Source organism: Strigops habroptila, chromosome 1, assembly GCF_004027225.2.
Source record: "Strigops habroptila isolate Jane chromosome 1, bStrHab1.2.pri, whole genome shotgun sequence".
In the NCBI taxonomy this organism is placed as follows: domain Eukaryota; kingdom Metazoa; phylum Chordata; class Aves; order Psittaciformes; family Psittacidae; genus Strigops; species Strigops habroptila.
The window spans coordinates 134,610,115-134,623,507 of NC_044277.2; the positions used below are offsets into that span (position 1 = coordinate 134,610,115).

Genomic DNA, 13,393 nt, shown 5'->3' on the forward strand with positions numbered 1-13,393 from the left:
AAGGTAAATTAGTTCAGCTTTATAAATAAAACAAAGATCTGAATTCATACCTTCTTTTGCCTCCAGAAAATATCTGTAAATTAAGCAACTGGAGAATTCCCATGCAACTATAATGGGACCTCAGAATAAACTTTTTGGGGTTTTCTTCTCTATGTGGAAAATGAGGTATCATGAAAATTACAGGAAAACAAAAAGCAAACATCATCTTGAGCAATAGAGAACAGATTTAAACAAACCTTTTCCTCTTGGAGCTGCTACAAAATCGTTTTTCCTATATTAAAGGTCGTTCAAAAACTGAACATAAGGAAATAGATTTTGGTAGCCTAAAACCTTTTCTAGCTGTTTAACCATAAAACGCTACAACATAAATTATATATCATAGTTCAAAGAATTCTTTTGAAAATTTATGCTCTGCTTAGTTTATCATTATTGTCAATCTACTGAAAAATCTATAGATCTTTTCTAAAGAATACTTCTTTGTCTAAAATACTTGAAAAAAACATTAATCAAATATCACTGTTTGTTTTTTTTTTAACCTAAAAATCATGTTAATCATTAATAGATCCTAACCGAGTCTGCCTATTATAATGGCAAATTCTTCTATGTCTCCTACTGGAGGACTATGTCTCTCTCCTTAGAGAACTAAGGAGGAATTATTCTTAAACTCTACTAGTGCAAAATGCCCAAGTTCTGGCCTGGACAAAGGTCGCAACTGAAAGCTGGATTTAGATGTTGTTAAACCACATAAAAAGAAAAGTTCAATAGTTGTATATTTATTTTTCTTCAACTCATGAGGACAAGAAGATAGATATTAGAGTTGTTGTTTTAGCTCTAAATTCAATTCAATATGTCTTAAATGGACACAAACCAAAATTATAGCTTCTTGTTGACTAACCATGAAACACAGCTTTTCTTTAGACAACATTATAGCATGTGGAACAAGAATCAAACCCTCTCTTTCAGTGAGCAAAACCTGAACAAAGTTGTGCAAAGTTGTGCATTTCATTAGAACATTGTAAATATCAAATTGAAAATCTGATGTGACTATTACTAAAGATTCTGCTGTTTGAAGACAAAAATGCTGAGATATTCAGATTGAATTTCTGCACAGTATTTATCTCTGAACACCTAAAGAATGCTGCAATATAGAAATAGTTACTACAATTCCTATTTATTGAAATCAATAGAAAGTTAGATGAGTAACCATTTGTGAAAATGGAATGGAGAAAACCACTATGCCTTCACCTTACAAAAAATATAACTTTTTCCATCTACTATATAACTGGTTTCTAATCAGCAGAAAGACAGTGGGAAGCACAAAATAAACAAGAATCCTCCAGCTCCATGACATATAAGGTTTATCAAAGTAATGATCCTAAAATATCTCCGATGGGATGAGAATTTCTTTGGAACACACCCACAATAAGAGGCGATTTTTTTGGATGAGAACAATCTGTTTAAATAATAGTTTCTTGTGGCCAAATGGAAGGTCAGAGCAGTGCAAGAATAGAACTGTGACTGCAGACTACAGATGCTACAGACACTGGGAAACCTCTTATGTATTAGGGAATTTCAGGGACAACAGATGGACATATTTGAATCTGCTGAGCATTCCTGCTTCCCACTGAACTGTATATTAACTTCATGAGCACACCAAAAGTCTAACAAAGCAAATTAATAAACTTACAGGACTTTTCTTTCTCACAGGCAACAGGCGTTTTCACAGTTTCATTTCAGGTAGGATTATGGGATGGAAGCTTTAATGGAGATGTTACTCAACAGAAACAGTTGAAATAGATTATTTCTGCTTTTGCCATTAATGTGTGCTTAGGGAAACATTTACAAGTATAAGGGCTTAAAGAATGGGAGAAGTAAGTGCCTCTAACAAGTAATGCAGTGTGACATTAGAACAACTTAACTTACCGATTCTTTTCTGCTCATAGTTTTGCTTTGGGAACGGGAGCGGGAGATTGTATTGAAAAAGGAATCCTTTTTTGATGCAGACAAAGGTGGAGATCCTGTAAATTCACGTCCTCCAGACAAGCTCTCTATGCTTGGAGATGAACTGATGTTTTTTGAACTTTGGCCTGTAAAGCAAGTATAAAGGAACAAAAAAATTAATCAATGGGCTGTTTCTTTTCCCTGTAAATACTTCCTTGTCTTAATGGACGATTCACAGGTAGCTCAACACAGAATGAAATGTTGAGTGTGTCAGCATGCACTGTGAGGTTGAAGGACTACTCTGACATGGAATAGTGTATATATAGATACATACACAATTACAGATACATACACAAACACACAGTGTCTAGTGTGTATATATATATGCTAAACCATATATATATATATAATCTGTATAAATGCCATCTTGGTACATATACCCTATTATATCCACAGGCTGAAGACCATCTCTTCCCTGTGTGGCATAATGAGTACCATCTCATAATAAGAAAAATAATCTGATGTCATAAACACTGCAAATGAAACTCTTTTTTGCTCAACACATAAACTATAGTTTAAAAACTTGGCAAAGACAGTTAAGAACAATAACATCAGTTTCCAAGAATGGGTTGGACACTGAACATCTAGATGACAATATCTAGGCTTACAACAGGAAAAAGTAAATTAAGTTTGGGAAAGAAAGAAAGTTCTCATGCTTCAAATTTTAAGGCCATCTCCACCTAACAGATATTTTGATGAAATATGCTCAATAGCTGCTTACTGTCATTTCATGCAGCTTTTCAAAAGAATTTAGCGTTGTCCACTGTCATAGTGAAGACATCACGGTAGATGCCTGGGCTGTTTCACCGTGACACTGTATGCAGTGAGGCAGTCTTTTGTAAGACCATTTCTTCCAATTGAGGCCCACAGCATGTTTTGAAATATTTAACTTAAAATTTTATTTTGATTAGCTCCAGAAGAAAATAAACCAAACAATGTGCCAGTTTTCATTAACTTTCATGAAGAAAATGTTGAATTAGGACAGGTGCTAGTTTAAAGAAACCTATTATGTGTATGAGAAGTCAATCCAGAGTGAGCCAATGCAATTCTAGAATTTTCCACTCTGAAAAAAAATTAAATAGCACATCAAACTCTAGATGTTTGATGTGCACATCAAAGCTCTAGAATTCTTCCCTTTTCTTGTTTTGTCCACTATTCCGATGAGTCTGTTTATGTTCTCTCTTTTTCCTTTCCTTTGTTTTTGGTGTGCTTTTCATGCTACCAGCTAAAGAATCAAGAATGATCCTCTGAAACCAAATCATTCAGATGTCTCAGGTGCAGCTTCATCTCCCTTGCAAAGTTGTCATCGAATTCAAAACTAGCTCCCTCACAGAAACTAGCGGTTCATCCTTTGCTCTGAGCTGCTCCTACCATCTACGCCAGCTTTACTCCCAGATATGCGACATATTATTGCAAAGACCTTGCAATGTATTTAGACTTGTGTCATTGTGGATGCACTACCAATTCTGAAAATACAAAACTAACTCCTTTTCCAGAATGGGTTGGTCTCCCCTTCATTATGCACTGCAGTCTTCCCCTATGACTCTGGTTTCTAGAGAAATAAAAGAAAACTAAAAGACGAAAGAAAATAGAGGCAGAAAAGGCTGCAGAGAACACAGAAAGAAATTTAGATTTAGATACAAAAGGAGACCAGCTCTGCTGAGATCAAACATTTTAAACAAAGGATACAACTAGAAAAACCTACTCATACAGAAACATCTTAATTCGGTCACTCAAGATCTAGAATGGCAACTGTCCTCGAAATGGTGTGGAAGTCAGTGGTGTCATGCTTGGCCACCTGACTGGTGGTGACAGAGCCCAAGCCAAGTTCTCAATGGTGTTTGACCTATGCAGCATATATTGCACAGCTGCAGCCACATGAAACCAGCAATTCACATTTTCTTAAGAGAATAAATAGGGATCTACTTAAAATGCCCTCTTAGCAAGAAGACTGTTAAATGCCAAGAGACTGAACTAGCAAAGTGTCACGTGACAAAACAGACCAAAAAGGACAAAATGCAAGAAAGGATCTACGTTTAATATTCTTGACATTTTCTGCAAGAAAATCAGCATATAAACTGCCTCCCACCTTCTCCTTCATTCTCTTCTACCTTATTTTGCTCATCTCTCCCTTATTATGCCCTGCTTCTCATACTCCTGTGGAACTTCCTCAGTCTGCCTCTCCTCTTCTTCAGATCCCTCCATATTGCCTCTTCTGCTTCTTCAAGTTCCTTATTGCAACTTTTTCCATGTTATATTGTTTCCTTCTCACTAACTTAATTCAACTGCTTTTTAATGTTTCTTCTCAGCCCTCATCTAGTTACTTACCACCTATCACTTAGTCTGAACAGCTTCCTTAAAGTGCAGGAGACAGAGGCTTAACTTTTGCCTTCACATTTTATAGAGAAATGGGATATGCATTAATGAGATGACTATGAATCTTCAGTTCTATAAGTAATTCTAGAGGTGGAAAAGCACAATACACTGCGTGGCAAACAGCAATAATGTTTCTGTCACAAGGAAGTTTTTTTAGAAGATTTCTAATTTTAGGATAAAATCATGTCACTTGGCAACACCATTATCCTTACAGTTGCCTTTACGTAAGAAGGAGACTTTTTATGCATTTCATAATGGCAATTTACAATGGAGCTGTGGTTTTACAGTAGGTAAAACTTAAAAATAGTTTGGAACAGATGGAATTACATATTTTAGCAAATAAAGCCTTTATAAAAGAAATTCACACAGCTAAGCCAGAGCAGCCGATATAAATGCTAAATATAAAAAAATCTATTTGGTGGACTGAGTAAAGTACAATGAAAAAATATTTTATTATGTACAAATCAGACTAAATGGGCTCTCTTTCCCATCCAAGTAATAAGAAGATATCTTCCACACAGGATCAAGATTAAAAAAAAAAAAAACCAACCAAAAAAAGAAAAGAGTTAAGCAATGAACAATGTATGTTTTTCACATACTTCTCCACTGAATGGATCATGCTTAACCTACTTCACCTTCAAACAAGCAGATTACGTGGTAAAATTTCATCTAACATTGAGAGAGGGCCACTTTAAACATATATGAGGAACCCATGCATATGAAATAATACAGTTTGGTAAAATGATGGAAAAAATGATTTGTAGGGAATTTCCACCCCCCCCTATTCTGTCTTTCAGTTCTAAGGAAAAAAAGTCCAAAATATAATAGGAAATTGAAAAGACAGAGAACTATCCTTTTCTCTGGAAAAGGCCACTGCTTTACTTTCTTATTAAACAGCTTATTAAATAGCTACACTTCAAAAGAGGGATCAAAGTTTAGATGAATGGAATATACAACTACCTGCATAACCAAACAAGAGAAGGAATATGTATAGCTGAGATTTTGTGGACAGAACAATACAACTGTCTTAAAAGCGAATTTGCTGAAGTAATACAAAGAGCTTTGACTTATCTGGTTCTTATGGACTATAAAATATAATGAAATGAAAAATAAAAGCAATACAAGATGGAATGAAACCAAGATAGAGATTCAGTAAAACAGAAGTGATAAAAATACTATTTCTATATGTTTTATACCCAGGTAAGAAGAAAATCTAGGATGTACCTTATCCTCCTGCATGAACAAGCAAATCTGAGAAAACTATTGTCAGGAAACACTAAATATTTATTTGACTCCAACCATGTGAACAGTGCTGTGAAATGGATTATTTGGGGATGCGATTAAGAATTAAGCAAGACAGAAAGAATAGCACTTATGAATAATTACAGTGTGTTGCAAGTCATAAAGCAGAGTTCTTGGATTCAATTTCCAGGGGAGTCACCATTTCTACAATTGTAAATAAGAAAGTGGAAAGACAAATCACACCAATCATACATGTTTTCCCTAATGTAACAAAAAAGCCACCTATCATTTTTCCAACATAGACATTTAGTGGAACATTTAACTGAAGTCACTATGATGCTTTTGAAGTCTTTCAGATTTATCAGTGCATCCATTTCTGAAGCAGTAACTACCCTCATCTAACTCTGGAAATAACACTGTAGCACCAATGCAGAGATTTCAGGATCTTGGGAGGATTACACAAAATGCCATTTGTATCTTCTCTGTCATGTGTCTTACTGATTCTGCATCTTTCTTACTAAGCAGTGTGGTACGTTCTCCTCAGTCAATAGCTTAACAAGAAATTCATTTGAGAGTTTCTAGTTTCCTCAAAAAAAATAAAAAAAAAAAAGAAAACCCCCCAAAAAACAACCAGAAGTCTTACCCTTCATGTAGAATCAAAATGTATAAAGTGATGTAATAAACTACAGTTAATATCTAATCAAACTTATCTCCTTCTTTAGCAGCTTAATCAGCAACCTGAGAACATCACTGAATCAAAACTCATTTTCCTCTGCTCATTCTATCAATCTTAGATAAATATATTATGCCTCCTTAAAAGAAGATTAGTGAAATCTAATCTCTGACCATCTAAGCACATACTAGAAGGTCCTAAAGTCAATATGAAACAGGCTGAAGAAACACCAAGCGTGGAAATTAAATAAATGCTTACAAGGCACACAGAACAAATAGTTAAGGATTCCTGACGTAAGCAGTAGTCAGAACGCACTTCTGTGTAGGATGTCTCAAATATATATATGTGCACACTAAGATGCATAAATAGTTCACAGTAATGATGCACAGGATTTCATGCACTAAAAATATGCACTTCTGAGGCAAAACCTGGCATCACAACCTTCAAGTGCTGGCTTCCAACTGGCTCACTACTTGCCTGTTGCTAATGATACCAGGGCTGACCCCAGGCTTACAAATGCTCTGCCTCAAAACCATTTGGAAAATACATGGGTGTGGTAGTGGGAAAAGGGGCCGAATGGTTGGTATGGCTGGCAGGGCAAAGGGTGGAGACATGTAATGTCTAGAGAAGAAGAAGGAAAGTTTAAATGTAATGTGATTTATAATAAGGACTTAGAATAAAGCAAAAAATGTTGACAAGAGGACTGGAGAAGACTTAAAACGAAAGAAACCTAAGCTTCAGGTGTTACTACATTTGAGTTAAGTTATAGGGGAAATAACCATGAATTTCAGAGGTCTCTACTGAAGTGTATGAAAAAATCAGAGGAAAACCCACAAAAGGCACACAAAACTGATGGCTCATTCTGTTTGGCCCCTAGAGAAGAAAAGAATAGCTTCATAGATATAAGGAGAACAAGGACAAAGATACCAAGAAGAACAGAAGTACAGCACAATATATAATTCAAAATCATTCTGAACTGCTCATCTATTACTCTGTAGTTGCCATAGTCAGGATGTAGAGTATTAAAATTTGCAAAAGAATGATATGAGTTTTATAAAACTTTTCAGATAAATTAGTTTCCCCTTTTCTCCTACACTGAGACTGGAACAAAGGCTTCCAGCACTTTTAAAATTTATTCAAACCACCTCATCACACAGATCAGTATGCTTATTACTTCAGGTCAAGGCAGGTAAGCTCCTCTTTAGTCAAGTGCATTAAAGTAGATGTTCAATTCAAAACACCCACCTCGAACAGAACAGGGAAGTAATGCAACTAAAAGAGGCATTGATAGTCGAACTGCCCCACAGGACAAAGTGTGAAACGGACAACAAAGTACAAGGCAAATGCACATTTTTAACGAAGATGGATGCTGGCGTACAGCGAATGTAAGTGAAGGGCCACACACAGCACATCAGGGAGTGATGAAGTGAAGCTGATTTTTTCTCTCTACACAACACTGCCACTCAGTGGATGGCCAATGGCAGTGAATGCAGATGCCACGCGTGGGAAAACCCGCGGGGCGGCTTTGCGCCGGTACCTGGGAGGGCAGGGGGATGCTGTGCAGGGCCCGGCAGCCCAGCATCTGCCTCTGCCTCGCCTGCTGAACGAACAACAGCGTTAGAAGGTGTCCCCAACTCGTGCAATTCACTGACGTAAAGAGCTGCAACTGCGGGGTTTGTACCTGGAAGCCCCTACTTTGAACACAAACATCATTGTAAGATCTGGCAAAACCCCCCGGAAGTTTTAATACTCAGTGCATTATACACTGCATTTTGACATATGCAAACAAGCAGTGGTTTTAAGAGTCCGATTTATAGCTAAATCTAAACTAAAACAACCACTCAAACCCATTTTGTTTCTGGTACTTTGCACTGACAGTGTCATTCTGCTAGCTTAGGAGCATCATATTCTTACTGTCAACAAGATTTCATAATTGCCTAATAAATGTGGTTTTTTTTTTTTTTTGAAAAGAAAAAAAAGCATTTGTTAATCAGTGTTTTAGCCCTTTAATTTTTATTCAGTTCTGCTATCAGTAAGAACAACTTCTTCCTTCTGAAAAGCATACTCATTTTCTAGACACAGTTCATAAATAATTCTAAATATGGAGATCATTTCTTTAGGGCATATTTGGTGGCTGTGGAAATTCTGTTCATGTTACAACAAATACCACAGAAAGCTCATAAAAACAAACAGTAGTCTGGAAACTCTTTAAACAGCTGATCACAGTTTTGGCAAACTTCATCTTCAAACTGGTCCTCTAACGTGTCCTTGTGATAAAGCAGCATTTAAATCAAAAGCTTTTTGGGTTTCAGTATGAAAGGACCTAGAAGAAAAACTACCAGGGAAGAAGTGAAAACAAAGTGCCTTTTTTTCTGGCAACACACTGCTGTTTGGGAATCAAAGAGCATCCAATATTTGAATGCTCAAGAATCCAGTGGAACACAAGGACAATAATTCTGCCTTTTTCCCCCTATTTTTTTTATTATCAATATTTTTCTCTTTCAAGACAATGAACTCAAGTGACAATCCAATGAACTCGATTGGAATCCAGCCTTTATGCCAATGAATTCCTTCACTGTGTAGGATCAAGAAAATATGTGAATCATTTTCTATTAGCAAGCTACCTTGCATAACTAATCAGTAATGATACCCAATCTTCTGTGCTGAGGACAGACTTAATGGGATTAATATATTATTAGGAGGAACTGAACTTCCATTTAGGTGTCTGGATATTTCGTTCAGCTGTGATTTGTAATGTTAAAGACCCATCTGGAATTACAGGCTTGCAATTATTTCTTTTTTTTTAGTATTAGTCTGCTATTTTTCCGTTTACATTATGTAAATTATATGCGTTTTTTCTTGAAGGAGTTCAGCAAGTACCGAAACTTCAAAGTGAGAAATAATAACTATTGATTATGTAAACCAATCATCCCTCATCTAGAGTACAGCACAAGCTACCCCTGGAGGTAGCAACAGGAATGACACTTGTCACTGTGGAGGTAGCAACAGGAATGACACTTGTCACTGCTGCTGTTTGTAAGAGTTGTTAAAGCTGGGAGAGGATTACTTTGCCAGTCCTGCAAGATATATTGTTACCAAGGACTTCTTCACACGTAATATAAAATCAGAGCAGGCAATCAATTTAATCCCTTCAAACTTATAACCCTCCACATGTTAAATTATCAGCACTACTTGAGCATTCAAAACCTAAAATGACTAATACAATATGAGGAAAATGGATGACTTCTTTTATGACTTGGTGCCTATCAGACTTACAGCACTTCAGTCTATTATACTGTCCAACTGAGCATCTGTGAATGTTAGATCAACCGGAAGTGCAGATCTCTATCAATTTAAACCCTAATTCTGTGCCTCTGCCTACCTCAGCTAGATAACCAAGGTCTGGGAGGTTGAGGAGAGCTGAAAACACAGTGAAGAACAGGAACATAAGACAATCTAGTGACAGCTAGCCAGCAATTTGGGAGCCCTATAGTTAAAAACCATGCTAAATAGCTTTTAGATACTCAAAAGCTCTAGAGCAGAATCCAGAGTTTGAAAAAAAACAGTGCAGAAGGTAAAAAGGCATGTATAAAGTTAATCACAAAGAGCAGTGGAATGATAGCTTCTAAGGCATGAATATATTCTAAATCCTAAATCTTAATGACTGGGATAGAAGTACCCACAACTTCTCAGAGCTGTGGGGCTGCCCTCATTCACTGGAGACTGTACAGCAATTTCCTGAAGTGGTGATACTGTCCTTCTGCACAGAACTGAAAAGACATTCTCATTTTTAAGGCTTAATAGAGATGGTGCCGACTACTTTACAAAGGTATTTGCATCATGCTCCAAAACAGTGTGCACCACAGTGTCACTGCAAATAGGGATTTATTCTTTTTCTGCTAAGCTATTCCTACATTTAAACTTCAGAGACAATTCACTGGATTCACTGGGCAGCCTCTAAGAGACTTTCTATTTCCTCTTCCATTTTGTGTTTCTCTTTAGAAATATAAATTATGGCACTTGCAAATATAGTTAGCTGTCCTTTAAAATGTCTATCAAGCTACAGGCAATATACTGATAACTGCACAGGTCTGGAACAACAAACATGGCACTAGTATGTAGAACAAAACTCTCTCATCTCAACTGATTAAAAGAAGTGTATTTACATTGTATTGCCTTTAAATTACTTCTGCAAGTGTTGTACCAAACACGTATAGACAGCGCAGGGTGAAAAGAAGCTGCAGGTAATATAGCGTTGCAGTACGTTATATTTCCTCTTACCATGAAAATGCTTTGTGCCCTACATCATAAATTTGCCCAATTTGTTGACAGGTTTACCAAATCTCCAAATTCCCGTTATACAGAAATATATGCGCAGCCTGTACATGACAATGACCAAACGTAACTACAAGTTTTTATTCTGATTCTTGTATGGAAAGTGTCAGATGCATTTCTGGATGATGAAACATGTTAATTGGCACATACAAGTGTAAACAAGGTCATCCTTGACCACCTAGACTAAGATTAAGCTACAATCGATTCTATCTATAGAAGTTTCTTCAAATTGTACACTTCTTTTACATTAAGCAGGGAAAGAAAATAAGCACTTGAGGACCACACTTCAACCCAAAAAGTAAAATAAAAAAATGTGATAAGGGAACTATGGATTTTTTTCCTTTAAAAAAACAATAGCCACTCAAAAATTGTGAAAATAATTTAATTTCACACCTAATCTTACTTCCATTGTTGTGAAGAGGATTTGCATCAAAAATTCACTGCATTTCAGTTTCATGTTTGCACTGCATAACCCTTGCTGGAGCAATTTCTGAGATTATTCTCTGAGAGAAGCTGCCTATCTGGATTTTGCCAAGCAGTTGCAGTGGCCCTTACAGGTGTGCCTGTATCTCTCTGCTTCAAGAGGATGGTTGTACCTTTCAATTCTGGTCCCCAGTGTCTGCTGGGGATGTGATGCATCATGAAAGGACTAACTTTGGACCACATGGGTGCCACTGGAAAGGGAAAGAATGCCAACTTCAGATATGAAGTGCTATTTGCCTTCTCTTACACTTTCAAATCTGGTGAAAAATATGATGCAATACTACATAATGGTTCAGGTCAACCAGCAGCAGCCCTCAAACTTAGAACCGTTACTTAGGATGAGTTGCTGGAAATAGCAGGCACCATATAACTCTACATACCCCGTGCAAAGAACATACTGCCACAGGCTGTCTGAAGATGAAAAGCAGTAACACACCTTGAGCACGGCAGAGTACAGAAAACAACTACTGAAGCTGAGCCTGTGACTTTGTTGTTTGACTAAAGTGTCCTCAAGAAAAATATATATATATATATATATATAAAAGGCTCAAGAAAAAGAAGTATTTACTAAGCATAGAAAGTGCAGAGGGCCATCAGGAATTATTAAAAGGCAAATACATGTTATTGTTCAAATAACTTCTCAAATAAGCTCCACACATTCTAAAGGGAGTAAGATTTAATTTATTAAGAATTACTCTGTAATTGATCTAACTTCCTTCCCTTATATTTAGCTAACAACATTATGCATGGGATTTGTGCCAATAACCTCAAAAAACCTATACGAAATTAGTCTTAGAGTTACAAATATGTTGCACTGAAAAATTAACTGTCTGATGTTTATTGTAACAATGTAGTTTGTTGGTATGTCTGATGTAATTTCTGCTTAATATTTTTTTGAAGGTTCAGAACTTCCTGTAGTATTTGTACATTCTTGAGTTAACATGGACTTCTGGATTACATTGCAAACATGCTGTTGTACTTAGCACAGATGTCCTGAATCTAACAAAAATCTGGGTTTTTTTGTTTCCTCCAAATATGTACCCATTGATACATGATCAATAAAAGGACTTTCTTCAGTCCTTAAGACATTTGACACTGCCACACGTTTCACCTTTACCTTTGCCCAGCTGAACTGGCATGCTTTCGGACTTCATCATCCTCTGCTGCTGTGCCTGGTGGTGGTGCTGGTGGTGGTGCTGGTGCTGGGGGGTTTCCACTGTGCTTCTGATAGGCATTGCAGAGGGGGGGAAGCTGCTCCCGCCAGCAGGAGCACCCACAGCCCCACCTGAAGCCATAGCCGGAGCAATGAGCTTTCGGCCGAAATTCAGTAAGCTGTTGGAGACTTTGTTAATGTTCAGTGGTGCAGCCTTAGCACTGGCGCTGGAAAAAGAAGAGGAGAAATCATCACAACCTTGCCAGTGGTTTGGACAGGCACAGCAGTGCATGCACTGTTCTCCAAAAGAATTCCAAGACTTGAACATTACATTGCACCCTTCCAATACTACAGTTGCACTGGAATATACACAGGAACCACAGGGACTGCGGTGGTGCGAGGTTTTCCCAGCTAGTAGTGGACAAATTGTTTTGGCTTTTCTTCCTGAAAATTCCAGACTAACCCCAAACAAAGCAAGTGTGCACTGATTTTCTTAATTTGCCTTTTAAAATGAAAAAAATGAAGTAGTGACAAAAAGCAATCTAGCCTCTAAAGCACCGAAAACTTTATAAAACTGACTTCCTGTGCTTCTCAATCAAAGACTGCTTTAATATCCTGTAAGATTAAGTTCTCTTAGATGTTTAAAATAACTTAAACCCAAATATTTCTTTCAACTAACACCAGACTGTATTTTTAGGTTGGCAGAGCTAGATGTCTCTTGCTCTTAGCTCACCTTCTGCCCAGCCCAGCCACTTCAAGCCAAGCACTTTATAACAGGAATCCTGATTTCTACAGTGATTTTGGCTGAAAAATGATTTCAGGATGTAACACATATACTGGATCATGATCCTTATAATTGTTAATTTTTAACTACAGTGGCTATTTAATTCACCTCAGTTATATGCAACATTAAGAATGAGGAAACTGTTGAACCATTTAATCTGTCTAGAATAAAGAGGCAAAGAAGCTTCTAATTCCCAGTAGAAGTGACCACATAACCCAGGGCTCACCAAAGCTATTCCTGTTTGTTCATGCAATATTTTCCTGTTTTATATAATTAATGCTTGAAATACCCTTAACAGAAATATATCACAGAGACCTTTCCACTCCTGTGGTTTTATTTTACTCAT

General features: G+C 36.9%; 1 protein-coding gene across 6 annotated transcripts in view; it reads right to left on the minus strand.

The window, feature by feature from the left end:
* The window catches only part of TBC1D5 (TBC1 domain family member 5), a 319,489-nt gene that overhangs the window by 44,092 nt on the left and 262,004 nt on the right, over window positions 1-13,393 (minus strand). For 5 of the 6 annotated variants that reach the window (XM_030478214.1, XM_030478248.2, XM_030478230.2 and 2 more), the window contains 3 exons: window positions 12,228-12,490; window positions 7,830-7,889; window positions 1,924-2,087 (listed from right to left, as the gene is read on the minus strand). In XM_030478214.1, coding sequence (XP_030334074.1) covers window positions 1,924-2,087; window positions 7,830-7,889; window positions 12,228-12,490 — 487 coding nt within the window. The remainder of the gene's footprint in view (window positions 1-1,923; window positions 2,088-7,829; window positions 7,890-12,227; window positions 12,491-13,393) is intronic. The other variant, XM_030478224.2, reaches the window with a different exon arrangement.